The sequence below is a fragment of the Mus musculus genome, chromosome 10 (genome assembly GCF_000001635.26).
Source record: "Mus musculus strain C57BL/6J chromosome 10, GRCm38.p6 C57BL/6J".
Lineage (NCBI taxonomy): Eukaryota > Metazoa > Chordata > Mammalia > Rodentia > Muridae > Mus > Mus musculus.
Window position 1 is genome coordinate 12,519,005 of NC_000076.6, and position 16,422 is coordinate 12,535,426.

The 16,422-nt window shown below is 40.9% G+C and overlaps 1 protein-coding gene across 17 annotated transcripts in view; it reads right to left on the minus strand.

The window, feature by feature from the left end:
• Positions 1 to 16,422, minus strand: part of Utrn (utrophin) — a 487,702-nt gene that overhangs the window by 136,818 nt on the left and 334,462 nt on the right. For all 17 annotated transcript variants that reach the window (XM_006512710.4, XM_011243167.3, XM_030245066.1 and 14 more), the window contains one exon: positions 6,334 to 6,490. In XM_006512710.4, coding sequence (XP_006512773.1) covers positions 6,334 to 6,490 — 157 coding nt within the window. The remainder of the gene's footprint in view (positions 1 to 6,333; positions 6,491 to 16,422) is intronic.

Genomic DNA, 16,422 nt, shown 5'->3' on the forward strand with positions numbered 1-16,422 from the left:
CAAGCTGCCCCCTGTCCCTCTAAACACGGACATTGTGTGAGCCCCAGCTCTTGGGAGTGAGTCTTCATCTATTGCTCCCAAACTTAGAGGACATGATCACCTGTAGCCATATGAATGGTTAACTGGAGTAGAGATGGCTCCTTAAGAAAGCTGATTCAGGGTGCCTATAGGTATAGGCTCTACCAACAGATGGGGTGCAGTGTGTTTCTGAGAAGGAAAGCAATACAGTTGCAAATTTCAGAAGAGCACTTAGAAATGCTTAACTTTAGAACATTGGGTTGAAGAGGTAGTACAGTTTGTAAAGTGCTTGCAATGGCCTTGTACACTGAGGATGTGAGCTTGGTCTCCAGAATCTACTTTTTAAAAGCTAGACACAGTGGGGCATATGCTTGTCATCTCAGAACCCAGGAGGGAGGGAGAGCTGCATGGGACCGTGAGGCTCACTGGCCAACCACCCTAGCCAGTGTAAGACTTTGTCTCCAAAAGATATACAAAGAAAGTGGGGTGGGGAGGGAAGGAGGGAAGACAAAAGGAGGGAAAGGAGGAAGGACTCTAGGATTGATACTCAAGGTTATTCCTAGCCTCCATATGGATGTACACACAGAGATGTGCATAATATACCTGCATGGGAACTCCTCAACCCAATCAGAAAATAACTAATTTACTACCATAGAAAAAAATCTCATAACATACAGCAAGACCTCAACATTACAGGTTTGTAGGCAACCTCAGATTAATAGAACTGCATCATACACACATGCAAATGCACAGAACCCAAATTTAACAAGGAGGTATTGACATTTCATTTTTGTTGTAGCTTGCTGGTTTTTGAGAAAGGGTCTTATTACATAGCCTTGACTAGCCTGGAACTCACTATGTAGACCAGGCTGACCTCAAACTCATAAAGGCCCACCTACTTCTGGTTCTTGAGTGCTGAGATTAAAGGCGTATGTGTCCACACGTGGTGGAGGTTTTAAAAACGACATCAGAATCTGTTACTTTAATGACTAAGTTTTCTTATGTATCTTGGCAGTTTGGTTTAAGGCCCAAATGTCCTGATTCTTACATAATGAGGTTTGGATATAAGAAATTAAATTGAGTTAGGCAAAGGGCAAAGTAACCCTGAGGGAAAAGATGCACACCAGGAAATTATACCTGAATCATGCAATTTAATCATTCTTGGTGATTTGCTTTTATAAAACCAACATGCATTTTATTGGGAAAAGCGTGTTAGAGCTCTGATAATTGCCTACGCATAACTCAGTATTTACATTACTGTGAAAATAAAGTGCAAATTGAATATTCAAAACTGCATATGCAACTGTAGGCAACTTTTGAGTATCTGAAGTTAATTCATGGCATGCATATCAACACTATGCACACTGTAGGTGCTTTATAAGAAATAACTGACTGGACGACATGTTGACAATGAAGTTGCATATAAATCATCCACTTTCAAGACTCAAAGAGGCAAAAAATAATAATAATTAAAGTCATTGAGAGGAACGTTCAGCCATCTTCACTCATTTTTCAAGCCACTAAAAGTTATATGGTAGTTATTTATTTTAATATTTAAAGGAATTAAATATGTACATATATGAGAAAATAACACGACTGTGTTATCTACCCAATCTGTAAAGTCTGGAATGTGACTCTTGAATAATTCAACAAATTAATACTGCATAGGAAGTGGGGAGGTGGGGGAAGCACTGTTGGGCTGTGTTGGATGGTTACTAGGTATTAATGGCATTGTAGCTCCCTGAAAGAGCTCATATAGCCTAGACAGAATTAAGACAGAGTGATCAAAACCACCAACACAGACCATGGTGCTAAGCTTTAACTGCCAATTTGACACAGTCTAGAATCAGCTTGGAAAACATTTCAATGAGGAATTGTCTACACTCAGTCAGCCTATGGGCTTGTCTATGGGACATTTCGTTGATTACATTAACTGATGTGGGAACACCCAGCATGCAGTGGGCTACACCATTCCCTCGGTTTAGGTTCTGAATCACTTAATAGTAGAGAGGAGTAATAAGCATTCTTGCATTAAAGCATTTCTCTCTACTCCTAAGTGTGGGTTAGATAGGATTTACTGCTTCCAGTTCCTGGTTACTTGACATCCCTTCCTTAAAATGATGCACTGTAACCTGGAGTTGTGAGCTCACATAAATCCTTTCTCTCCCAAGTTACTTTTTGACAGCGCTTTTGATCACAGCAACAGAAACAAAGTAAATGCACAGAGTCTCAACAATTACAAGAGTAAACACCAGCTTCTTCATGCTGAGCATTCTACCTTGTATCCAGTCACAGGCCAGGTCATCAACAAGCCCAATGAAATTAGTATCAACACAACACATCTTCCAGAAAACTACAGGCATGATCTAGCATCTGTACTAGAAAGTGGAAAAATTTCCATCCATAGAGGGCTCACACCAGCAAGGAGAGACAAGCTCTGAGGAGAGATGCCACCCCAAGTCTTCAGTATGGCTCATCTTCCTGCAAGCCTTTTTTCATCTCTTCAGGAGCATCAACTTCAGTAGCTACTTTGCTTCTTGTAGGCTAAAGGTAGCTGTTGTGTTTTGGAGCAGAGTTATGCTATGGGTGGTTTTCTACTTTTTAATGTTTTTCCTATAATTGCAAGATGTTTGGTCAAGGAGCGATTTAAAGCATGATCCTGTATTACCTTTCTAACTGACAATCTCAGAGCCAAATTTTAAATGGATAGGATTTCCTTTGGATACATCCAAAGAAACCACAAGAACAGATCTCTGGGGGAAAGGAACTATTGAAACATATCAGAGCGGTACAGAGGCCAGGTTATACTGCTTTCTGGACAAAGGCACCAACTTTAACATATAAGGCATTCCATGAATAGTATACAAGGGGTGTGGGTGGTGAACAGACTGGTAATTCTATTATCAAAGAAATGCTTTGGAAATGTATCATTAAATCACATTTTTTTTTAATTAGGAAGACTTTTTTCAACTTTATCAGGAAAATTTAAGCATCTAAAGCAGATAATAAAAACCAACAATAACAAAAAACAACCAACCCCCCAAAAACCCAACCTTGCACTTTATAATAAAAAAAAAACTAAAAGAGGGAGAAAAAAAAAAGCCCAATGAATTTTTCACAAAGCTAAAAACATATCTGTGAAAACATTGTTTAAAAAAAAATCATTTCATGTTCTGCACTGTAATGCTATAAATAAAGAGAGTTCTAAGTCCTTTAGAGAGGAATTTGGAGATAAACATGTCCATGACCTCAATTGAGTCCGTGTGCAGTGTAAGCAAGAACAAAGACTGGAAGATAGGAGTGAACAAACAGGGATGGACAGACAGACAGCAACCAGGGGAAACTGCATGAATAAGCATGTCACAGTCCTGCCATAGCTTTCTCTGAATGCTCTCTTACTACACAGACACAGGCTGTCCCCTGCACAGAACAGGAGCTGTGTCTGCTCTCTGTACCAGTGGCTTAGAAACTACCAGCCCACAACAGGAATATGATGAGTATCTGTGAAAGTGAAGGGGGACGCGGGAGGTGGAGGGGGGGCACAGCTGCTCGGATTTCATCAAGCTAAGCAGCACTCATCCATTTTCCTCTATGCAGTGAGCAGGTCCTTGAGCTTCTGACAACTGGTTAGATGTTGCAGGTGTACACATAGTAAGTAAAGATTTCTCTTCATAGGAAGAATGTGAGATTGGAGAAAATGGACTTTAAAAAAAAATGTTGCCTGGCAGCACACCTGTAAGAGACTAACTTTAAGGGAATTGCTTGATTCTACTGTAGTTCAACTGTCAGAGATTTTTCAAATGATGGTGGTGTTCCATAAGAAAGGTACGTAACTTCAGACAGGTATTAGGGCTTCAGTGTGCACCATCTTCCAGAGGAACACACTGCAGGATATTTAACCACACTGTGAATTACTGTGTTCTTTACTGAAAAACAAAACAAAACTGTTTCTAGTTGTGGTGTGGCTCAGTCCCTAGCACACAACTTTAATCCCAAACAAAGGTAAAGATGGTTTGCAGAAGGAAGCAGCCATGTTTGAATGTGATGTCTAACTGAGTGGCAGACAAAGTGATGAATCAGAGAAAGACTTCACAGCACATGCCCAACTCTCAGGAAACGAGAGAGGGAAGGGAAGCTACTTAAGAGAGCAATGCAGAGAGAGGGAGGGAAGAAACAGTTTTACTGGGAGAATTTTACAGAGACAGATTGAAGAAGGAGCCAGCCAGAGAATGGGAAGGAGCCAGAAAATTAGAACATATTGCTAAAGTTAGTATGAGGCCAAGCAGAGCAACTCAGTAAGAAACTGAGAGAAGCTAGATTAGACCAGCCAGCCAGAGATCAGAAAGATCTAGAAACGGTGAGTGTAAGTCTCAGAGGCAGAAAACATTGTAGGCCTAGATAAGACTGTACAGAAGCTAAAAACTTTCAGGACTAGGCCTCAGTTAGTAAGCTTCTGAGACATCAATGACAGGAGAATAAACGTTACATTTACAGGATGATGTGTGGACACTTGGGCACTAGCTGGTAGTGCTATGTAGGGAGGTTCTAGAAGCTTTCAGCTTTGCAGCCCAGTGGCAGGGGCTGCTCTACCTCAGACCCAAGCTCTCTGTGCAATGGAAAATCTTGCTTTGTTAACACCTGGGAATGTAAATGAAGTAACCGCCTCCCTGAGGCTCTCATGTAGGCACACCTAGTGGGTATTTTCTTAGTCTCTGTGTCTTTCTATCTCAGGGTTATCTGTCTATCATGTTCTCTTTCTACTGAAATAGTAATTTTATTCACCAAGCACAGGGTCAAAATAAAATAGAATTCAAGACCCTATCAACATCGGTTAGAACATCTTCTGTAATAGATGCTATCTTCCCTCAGGAACATGCATTTGCATTCATCTTTCAATTGGGAACAAGGACACAATGTTGCATTGAAATGTGCAGACTTAGAAGGAGAATTCATACTGCACATGGGTAGGAAAAAATACAACAGAACTAAATGACATTTAATATATGAGAAAAGAGTATAAAAGGATATAAATAAATTAATGGAACTTGGAATAGGAGAAGATATTTAAAAATCTAAAGGCTGAGGGATATGTCAGGTGACATTTCAGGATTCCTTGTTCATTGTCAGAATGCAAACACAGCGTGTGTAGAGGTGGATGTCATGCAGAAGGAAACAGAACTTAGAGAAAGAAAATGAAACATAAAAAGACCATAAAATGATCTTTTGTTTCACACTGTGATCTTCATTTGATACAGGACTGAAATCTGCCCTACAGATTTTCTCTACTTTTAATTTTAATGAACAAGATAATTTCAGGTTTTGTTTGTCTTAGTTTAATCTCCAGCAAGCTAGGCAAGTGCTCTACCACTGGGCTATATGTACAGAGAATATCTTGTGTATTGTATGGATGTATTGTTTGTCAGTAAAAACAAACAAACAAACAAACAAACAAAAACCTCTGCCCTATAGGAAAGGGTAGAATAGAAAGAAGGTGGGACATCCAGAGGCAGAAAAGATTAAGAATTGTGGGATAGAGTAAGGCAGGGAGAGCAGTGTTCACCCAGGAAGAGGACAGAGGACAGATGCATGAGACCTGAGCAGACGTAGCCAGTCACATGGCAAAACTTAGATTAGAATAAACAGGTTATAAGTTAGATGGAGACCAAACCAAAGCATATGGCCAAGGTGATTGCAGATATATTTTGAGTCTCAAAAGTCTTCATCCGAGGAGCTTGGGGCCAATAGGAAAAGCTCACACTTTAAAGCTATATCCTTAGAACTACTTTGGAATTTTATTTATGTATTTATTCATTGACTTGAAACAGGGTCTGAGTGTATCACCTTTGCTGGCCTCAAACTCACATAGATCCACCTGCTTCTGCCTCCCGAGTTCTACATTAAAACCCTTTCTGACACCATGACTTCTATACTCCTGATTAGGTTACAGTTAGATATAACAGCAGACACGCCCCTGTAATCCTAGCACTGGGAGGCTTTCTAGAAGATTTCTTTGGATATCAGCATATTGGAAAAAACTTCACAAGTTATCTTTTATTTTTATCTAAGTATGGATGTATAGATGCATGTGTGCATGGATTTTAAAGGTAGGGTCTTGCTTTATAGCCTAGTCTGGCCTCAGACTTAATCATGTTACCTAAGCTAATTTCAACCTTATATTGATCCTTTAGCAACCAACTAGATGCCAAAGAGGGGGGAACGCTGTGGTAATTAGTTTAAATTTTCATTTCTTGAGAACTTCATTCAGTTTGTTTATCGAAATTAATTTTTAAAAAAGGGCACAAATGTTGTACTTACCTTGCAGTGGTCATACTGGAGCTGTAAGGCAGGGACGTCCCCTCCAATGGGCATCTGCTTCTTAAGCTCCTCATCTTTCATATTGAGCCATTTGATCAGCTCTTCCAGCGATGCCAGCAACCGGTTCCATTTCTCAGCACTGGCCTCCAAATGGGCCCTGGTGACAGATAAGAATGAAGGTGATGAAGACCTTCCAGGTGCTAGCAACAAATTAAAAAGTGATACATACTCCTTTGACCTAATCACCATATACACACAACTAATCACCAAACAACACATCCAAATCAACGAGGGAGAGGAGGAGGAGGAGGAGGAGGAGGAGGAGGAGGAGGAGGAGGAGGAGAAATTTTTCTTGTGGTGCACAAAAAATACTCTGTGAGAAACAGTTATTTCAAAACAGCTATATTATCCAGGCTATGTCTGAAATGCTTAAAATTACAAACCAGGTTCTGATTGTTCGCATACCCTATGCAAATATTAAATACAAAAATTCAAATATTTTTCTCATTTTTATCAAAATACATAGTTAGAGGGAGAAGAAAAAGAATGCATACGAAACATCTGGAGTCTAGTTGGTGTCTTACACCTTTAATCCCAGCCCTCAGGAGACAGAGGCAGGGAGATATCTATCAGTTCAAGAACAGCCTTATCTACAGACACAGATCAAAGTAGTTGAGCAAGGGATAAACAGTGAGGCTTGTTGCAAATACACACACACACACACACACACACACACACACACACACACACACAGGAAAGAAAAAAGACACACAGACACTAGTTACTAACTTTTATGTTTAAAAAGTATTTATTTAAAATTTATTCATTTTTCTCTCTAAATGAACAGACTAATCTTATTTTTTTAAAGATTTATTTTTCTATTTTATCTATTTATTTAGGGTTTTCCGAGACAGGGTTTCTCTGTATAGCCCTGGCTGTCCTGGAACACACTCTGTAGACCAGGCTGGCCTCGAACCCAGAAATCCACCTGCCTCTGCCTCCCAAGTGCTGGGATTAAAGGCATGCGCTACCACGCCCAGCTCTCTATTTTATTTATATGAGTACACTGTAGCTGTCCTCAGACACATCAGAAGAGGGCATCAGATCTGATTGCAGATAGTTGTGAGCCACCATGTGGTTGCTGGGAATTGAACTCAGGACCTCTGGAAGAGTAGTCGGTGCTCTTAACCACTGAGCCATCTCTGCAGCGCCCAGACTAATCATTTAAGGAGAGGAAATCATTAACCCCCAATCTTTCTTACACTGAAGTAAATTGTTAGAATTAAGACATTAGAAATATTTACTCCAAACTGTTGAAAATCAGTAAGTCACTATCTAGCCAAGAACTGCTTGGCTTTAAGTTGACTAGAATCCTTTGAGAATCTTAGTATTAAGCAGAGGACAAATTCTTCCTGGTTTTCACTAAGACCCTGGAAAAGGCCCATCCATCTAGATTGGATCCCATAGGAGGGCTGGATTTAAAAACATGTACTATTTAGAGAACCTCCATTCATTCAAGGAATCCATTTCCCTCAGGACTGCTATACCCAGTGCATGGGCATGAATGTGAACTCAGTGCTGAGCTGGTGAGATGGGCTGCCTTGCACATCTGCAATCAGCCAGGTGCAGAGGGTCGAGCCTACTGGAAATTCACATAGCCTCACTGCTCAACATCTTCCAAAGGGAAAGGCTTAGCATGTATGTGAACAGGTGTGTGTGTGTGTGTGTGTGTGTGTGAGAGAGAGAGAGAGAGAGAGACAGAGACAGAGACAGAGAGACAGAGACAGAGAGAGAGAGAAAGAGAGAGAGAGAGGGAGAGAGAAAGAGAGAGAGTGTTATCTTAGAAGCTTCAGCCACATAGAGCACACATTCAGACTCTGTGTCTTCTTTATTTTTTCTAATTAATTAATTTATTTTTATTTTTTACACTCCATATTTTATCCCCCCCCCCCCACATCTACCCTCTGACTCTTTTACAGTCTATACCTTCTCCCCACCCCCTGTCTCCACGTGGATGTCCCCACACCACCTGACCTCTAAACTCCCTGGGGCCTCCAGTGTCTTGAGGGTTGGGTGCATCATCTCTGAATGCACACTGACTCAGCAGTCCTCTACTCTATGTGTGCTGGAAGCCTCCAATCAGCTGGTGTATGCTGTCTGTTTGGTGGTCCAGAGTTTGAGAGATCTCAGGGGTCCAGATTGAGACTGCTGGTCCTCCTACAGAATCGCCCTTCCCTAACTCAACAACAGGAGCCAGCTGCTTCTGTCCATTGATTGGGTGCAAATATCTGCATCTGACTCTTTCAACTGCTTGTTGGGTCTTTCAGAGAGCAGTCATGATAGGTCCCTTTTTGTGAGCGCTCCACAGCCTCAGTAATAGTGTCAGGCCTTGGGACCTCAGCAGACTCCATGTCTTCTAAGACAACCTTCACCATGATGTTGGCATTAGGATCCTCACTTCCATAAATCTGATTCTTTACCAAGGACATGGAAGCTATCCACCAGGCTCAGCCACTGCTGTCTCTCAGACCACGGAGGTAATGTCCTGTGCACCTCTGTTCCACTTGCACGTCTGTCTCAAAGTGAACAGTTTTGCTAGAGGTACCACGACAAGCATTACCTCACTGATCGCATTTAGGAGCTATTTCCAGCGATCCTCACTCAACAATTATCGTAAATTTTGGCTAAAAGTTCATCTAGTTCATCTCTAGCTCATATAACAATAACTGGAGTCTACCGTCCAATACTCTAGATGGAAAGGAAAGCCGGTTCTCTGGGTGCACTTTAAAATACTGCATGCCAGCATTCACACAGTTATTGCAAAGGCCAATTATCTTCCCATCTCTTCACAGATGTGTTGCCATCTGGCTAATAAAACCAACTACTCAAACTTGAACATTCTATGCCTCATTCCAAAAGGTTAGCTATAAAATACTAAAACATAATTTTTAAGTCTTAAACATGTTCAAAGAATTTTGTAACTACCTCAAAACTGTATAGCTTAAATCTCAGTTTAGTTTAGAATTGAGAAACAGATCAGTAGATAGGGTGTTTGCTGGACAAGCATGAAAACTGGATTCAGATCCCCAGAACCCACATCAAAAACAAACCAAACCAAACCAACCCAAACCAACCAAACTAACCCAACCAACCAAGCTAACCCAAACCAAACCAAACCAAACCAAATCAACCAAACTAACCCAACCAAACCAAACCAACCCAAACTAACCCAACCCAAACCAAACCAAACCAAACTAACCCAAACCAAACCAAACCAACCCAAACCAACCCAACCAAACCAACCAAACCAAACCAACCCAAACTAACCCAAACCAAACCAACCAAACTAACCCAAACCAACCCAAACCAACCAAACCAAACCAACTCAAACCAAACCAAACCAAACCAACTCAAACCAAGCCAAACCAAACCACACTACCAAGCAAAAAATCAAATAAAAAGGGAAGGCAGACATGGTAGCTACACATAATCCCAACAATAGAAAGGCAAAGAAATCTAGCTACATTAGCTGGAATCCATGAGCTCTGAGTTCAGCTGGAGACCCTGACTAACTAATGAAGTAGAGAAAAACAGAGGGGGAGACACATGATTCAACTTCTGGCCTCCGATGTACTTACACACATGAGCATGAACCCATGAGGACACATATACACAAGACACACACAAACACATTCATTTTCTCTTCTTTCTTTTACTATTGTTTCTATTTGTTCCATAAATGCCAGGATGGGCATATGGTAGTAATCTGCTAAGCACAGAGGTGTGATGCGGAGAGGAAGCAGAGCGGGTTTTCTAGGCGGAGATTCTGTCCGATGAGCTCAGTGTTCTGTGTCAAAGCTGTGTTCTGACAAGATCCTGCTTCCACATGAGCTCCAGCTTTTCTGGATTCTTATTAATTTGGGGCAAGTCATCCTGATAAACAAACTTTCTTGCCATAGAGCATGTCTAAATCATTCCAATCATATTAACCAAAATCCCTGTACAGTTATGAACCCTAATGCAAAATGCTTGTTGCATGATGTATATCTGACAGGGCTGTTACAATTGCTTACAAACCACTGTTAAATGCAAAGACAGCTAGAAATCACAGCTCTCCATTCAACCCAGAAGTGTTGACTATCTACTGAGTAAACCACTTCTGTGCATATCCGACCTCTTACCCAGATCTGATGCGGCATCATCAGTGTCTGTAATTTCATCATCAATAAATAAGCTACATATCAATTCCCTTGATAATAAAACCCTATATGTTTCCTGAAGAGCACACAAATGTCTTCCTAGTGCAATGGACTCTATTGACTAGACAGAAATACTGGGATTGATCATTGATCATTACAATGTTCAGGAATCCAGCCCCAGAAGGAGCATCTGCACAAATGAAGGCTACACTTTTACAAGAGATGCTAAAGCTGCTTTGAAATGAAAATGGAAGCATCGATTCCATGTACATCTCCATAGCTCTGCCTTCCCATTATAAACACTGAGCTCATCTGACAGAATCTCTGCCTAGAAAACCTGCTCTGCTTACTCTCCACATCGCACCTTTGTGCTTAGCAGATTACTACCATATGCCCAAACAGGCCCAGCCTGCTGCAGTAGCCTTTGCTGTTCCTGATTCAGTTTAGTTCTTTCATCTTTCAAGATGAAAGTCTTTTCCTGGTCAGTGGGTGGAAGGCTCTGTAAGGAGAAACTGTATATTTGTGCTTGGCTTAGTTGTGGTCTCTCACCATTGACTATAGACATTTTATAGCTTGAACTGTGCCAATACTACAGATCGCAGGTCATCCACATGTTCAGGGCATTTACAGGTAAACACTGCTTTACCTAGTTCATTATCTGTAGAAACGTTTTTCAATAATTATCACAGTGTCTTATTGACATCAGTTAATACTTACCATATGTAAGATTTGCAGTGCAATAGACCCTCTCATTGATTATAGTATTAACCTTAGATAGTATCCATAATGGATTCTGCCTTACACAGATTTCCCAACTCTGGGTGAAATATCATTTTATAAAGCTCTAAGTTTTATAAGTTTTTACATGACTAGTTATTCAAAAATTATAGACTTATTAGAAGAAAAACATTTATTAAAAGCTTTCCTTACCAATTGGCTATGGTAAGAAAAGAACTACAGAGTGAAATGTACACTCATATCTGTTTTGAATCACCAAAGTGATTTTTCAAAGTAACTGTCATCAAACAAATTATCTGACTCCTCTCCAGAATATAATTATCAACAAAGAAAATCGTGTAAGCTAAAAGATACCCATTTGGGGACCAGAGCCAGAAGTCAGTTGGTAGAGTGTTTGTTTAGCATGCACATATCCTGGTTTGGTTCCCCAGCATCTCATAAACCAGGTGAGGTGGTGCCCTCCTGTAACCTCGGCATTCAGGAGGTAGAGGCAGGAGAATCAACAGTGCAAGATCATTCTCCACAGCGGCTTCCAAGCCAGCCTGTGATGCATGAGACGCTGTCCAAGGAAGAAAATGGGGAAGAAAAGGTGTGGGAGGGTAAGGGGGAGTGAGAGGGAGAGAGGCAGGAAGGAAAACAGTTCTCAATCATCAGTACGAACCAGTGTTCAAGGAGCACCCTTAGGTACAACAAGACTTCTAAAACAAAAGGCAAAATGTTAATATTTGAAGGTCAAATTGGAAAAATTTCAAGTTCACCAAATACACTCCCAAGATGGGAAGGCTGATGGCCACTCTGCTAAATATCGGGACACTGAGGGAGCCAAAGGCCTCAGGCAGCACTAGGAAGATGTGGACTTCAGCCAACCACGGCTTTGGTTAGCAACAGCAAAAGGAGGAAAACTATAAACTGCTCAACTAAATGGTACACAAGTCAAAAGCACTTTCGCAAACTCAGTCTCCTAAGCTTTGTAAGGATCTCAGTGAAAAGACAACAAAGACAGAGACATGCTACCTCCCAGAGCAGAGAAAACTACACAGATGAAATCTGTCATTCAAGTACAAGTGTGATCTCTTTTCAGATATTGTGAAACTCACTTAATTTAAATTGTGTAACAATGAAAAAAAAAAACCAACAACAAATGTAACTAAGAATGTACATGTAAGGTGACAACATTCAAAAGAGATTATTCCTGCTCCCAAAATGAGCATGGAAGGCCAACCAAATAAAACAGACAGTCCTTAAAATTCAGCCACTAAAGAGCACCCCAGAGCTATGACTGGATATGGCGGACACCTGTGATGTGCAGCTATGGAAACACACATCTTCAGATAACTAGGACTTAAACTCAGCTCCTCAGTCACACTAGCCATAATTTAAGAGTTCAAAATGCCACTTGTAGCTAACCGGGCATGGTGTAACCAGATTGACAGGGCTCCTTCCTGCCACCACAGAGAGCCCTGCTGGAGAACGTTCTAAGAGGAGAATAGAATCTTGTTTTGTTACATTTAGGAGAAGGAGACTTTAGCTTTGTAATGTAGTTAGCAAAAACAAGCCCTTAAGGTTAAGAATGGTGCTGTAAAATGTGACAACACCAAGGATGACAGTGAATAGCCATCGCCCATAAGGGCTTGGAGAACAATGACCCAAATGTTAAAAAGACTTATAAAAGAAATGCAAGATAGATTTTTATCTTTAAACTCTGTTTCTGTCACATTTGACAACTTGCCCAGCCTTTGAAACCCAGTGTTAGGATGGATCTATATTAAACATCATTAAGCCGATAAGTGGATATTTAATTAACATAATCTTACATTAAATAAATTTAATTTAAAAATGTAAGCCATGGCATTCAGTCTTGAATTTATTAGTATAATTCCAATCAGTTTTAAAAGTGATCATAAAGTACTGCCAGCACTCCTAAGAGCCTCTTTTATAAATGAAATCTTAAGTCTTCAGCTAATTTGTTATATACTGACCTGATACTCCATTGTGTACTGGCGTGTGTATGTGTGTGTGTGTGTGTGTGTGTGTGTGTGTGTGTGTGTGTGTGTGTATAAAATCAATGTTATATATAATTATATATAATGCTATGCAACATTATATAATATATACAAGTATATATTATAATGTTATGGATTGTATTTAAGATGATACAGCATATTTAGCACACTGAATTTTAATATTTAAAGGGCTCAATCATGGTCATCCAAAAATCTTTAAAGTAATAGTTCAGGTAGCTGTTCCAATGACCACAGCATGGTTAAAGTAGGTGATGTCCATAAATATTTAAGAGTAGATTATCAAAACAAAACAATAAAGAGCATACATCCACTTCCTAAAAACAAATTAAAAGAAACATTTCCCCATGGTGGTAGTATGAACTAAACACTATTTGAAATACACAATCCACAAATATTATGGAATTGAAGGGGCAGGGTGTTATCAATCAAATGGCCTCATCCTCAGAAAATGATTAAGTCATCCAGAGAAAGAAAGGCTTGGAAACTGAAGAGAAAACAAGGCCTTTGAAGATAGACATGGCAGTGAATAAAATAGAAAAATATTCAGAATTATAACAGCAATAGTAGGCAGTATCAAATTATATCAAAGAAACCTTAGCTTCTGCCTGCCACCCCCCTTCCTAAAGCACCACACATCTGGGGAGATGGTTCAGTTGGTAAAATGCTTGGGATACAAGCATGAGCCTCTATGTTCAGATTCCCAGCTTCCACATAAAAGGTGGCACTTGTAACCCTGGAGATGTGGAAACAGGAAAAATCCCTGGGGCTTCCTGGCTCCAGGTTCAATGAGAGAACCTGCCTCAAAATTAACAACAACAACAACAAAAACAAAAATTGTTTTTAAAAGTGGAAAGGAAAATACACATCTTTAATCTCTCCATGTTTGTGTGTCTACATGCAGAAGCATCTTAAGAGACACATGGTCATGAGCACACACATACACAGAAAGGGAAGGAAGGAGGGAGGGAAGGAGGGGGCAATTAATCCAAGATTAATAGTAGGGGATAGAGAGAAGGTGGTGACCAGGATATATCAATGTGAATAGAAGTAGAAGAGAAAGCTCAACTGGGGTTTGGGGGACAATACAAGGGCATGGCTCTGACTAGAATGTGTTATGAAGAGCTCCAAGCTGGATGGAAGGGGTTGAGAAAATGCCTCTATCACACTGGCCTGTAGGCAAATCTGTGGAGTACTGTCTTGATTAATGACTGATGTAGAAAGGCCCAGCTCACGGTGGGTGAGGTCACCCTTGTGGTCCAGAGTTGTATAGGAAAGCTGCACAAGCCACGGAAGAGGCCAGAGAGCAAGGCTCCCTAGCAGTCTCTGCTCAGTTCCTACCCTGAAAGACTGTGACGTTGAAGTGTGAGGGAGATAAAGCCTTCCCTCCCCAAATTGCTTTTATTACAGCACTGGAAAACCAAACTAAGACAGAAATGAAGCAGTCCATCATGGAAAAGGCTGGAACAAGGCTGGGGTGGCCTGAGAGGACCTGAGGGAGAGGACGGAATATGATCAAAATTGTGTGAAAAATGTTAAATCAATGAATAAAAAGAAAATGTTGGAGGATCTACATTTTTAAATATAGTGCAGGTGGCTAGAGTAATGTAGCTTCATTATAAATAAATTGTATGAAGTAAATAACACAGTTATAGAATAGTACACAGATGGCTCCAGCTAAGGAGGAAAGGGGCCCTAGCTGGAGAAGGTCCATCACTTTCATATGAGAGGGTTTCATTAATAATGCCTAAGTTTGATTTGGTTTAACCAAGGCCCATCTCTGAGGAATTCACGTGTCCAGTGGAATGCACCTGAATCCCTCTGGAGATCACCCTGCCCATGGTCCCCTGGGGACTGGGTGATCTCAAGGAGGCCAAGATGAAGATGAAATCAATGGAAGCCCAGGATGAGCAGGTCTATGGGACTTAAGAATAGAAATGAGCTGAGAACGTTCACAGACAGTGCAAAGAGAGACTTGAAGATTAAAATACAAAAATGTTATTGCTGGGTGATAGTATATACCTTTAATCGCAGCTCTAGAGAGGCAGATACAGGCAACTCTCTGAGTTCAAGGCCAGCCTGGTATAGAGAGCAAGTTCCAGAACAGTCATGACTACACAGAGAAAGTCTGTGTCGGGGAAGAAAAAGTTACCAGTGTGAATGTTTCCACCAAGGCTGAGAGCTGAGGGCGGAAGATAAAAGGAAGTAGTGTGTGTACTTCAAAGAGAAAGGAACCATATGCCCCTATAGATTAGGAGTAAGATGATAAAGGGGCAGAAATATAGATGCATTGTTTTAAAAAAAAAAAGGGGGGGGGGAGATGTGAAGAGATGGGAATCAAGGCAGGAGGAGCCACAAGAGGCTGCCAATTGGCCACCTATCCCTATGTGACAGGGCTACTTCTGCAGGCAAACTGCCTTCCACGGCCAGTTTATGACTGATATCCTAATGCGTGGTGTCCACAGGAGGCTTAATATTCAGAGTATTCCCACTGGCTTCTAGGCAAGGAAAATGGAGGAAATTAACCTCTATTAAAGAACATTTCAAGTAAAGTTTGGCAATTAAGAGAAAAGTCAATTTTCAATTAATTACAGGGAAGAGTGATAATCGGATACCAACAGAAGGCAATGTGAGAACCAGGCTGGACTCCTAAAGGCAATGTGAGTACCAGGCTGGACTCCTAAAGCCAGAGAAGAAAGGGAGGAGTGATCTGAACAGCAACTCCACCCACATCATTTGCGTGTATAATGAAGGAGGCGGAGCCAGAAAGAGACTGGCCCAGGGAAGAATTTTGCTGTAAAATAATAGACCTTGCATGTAGGGTGTCTCACTTGGGAAGCCACCTTTGAGTAGTGACTACTGGGAATTCTGCATCAGTCTAGGTTTGAGTTAGCAACCTAAGCTCTAAGCCAGTTCCTCCTTTCACCTGGCTTCTGTCCGTCATTCCCATGGCATTAGATTTTGTGAGGAAGCCGGCTAAACCCACTTTTCTTTCACATTTGTTCAGAATCCAGCCAGGAAAGAGGGCACTGCTTACTGGTGAGTCCCTCAAACAGTTCCTACACTCATGACTAAGATATGGGAGGGGCTGGGGAGGAGAGGAATTTACCACACAAGTAGTGGCTGATAGC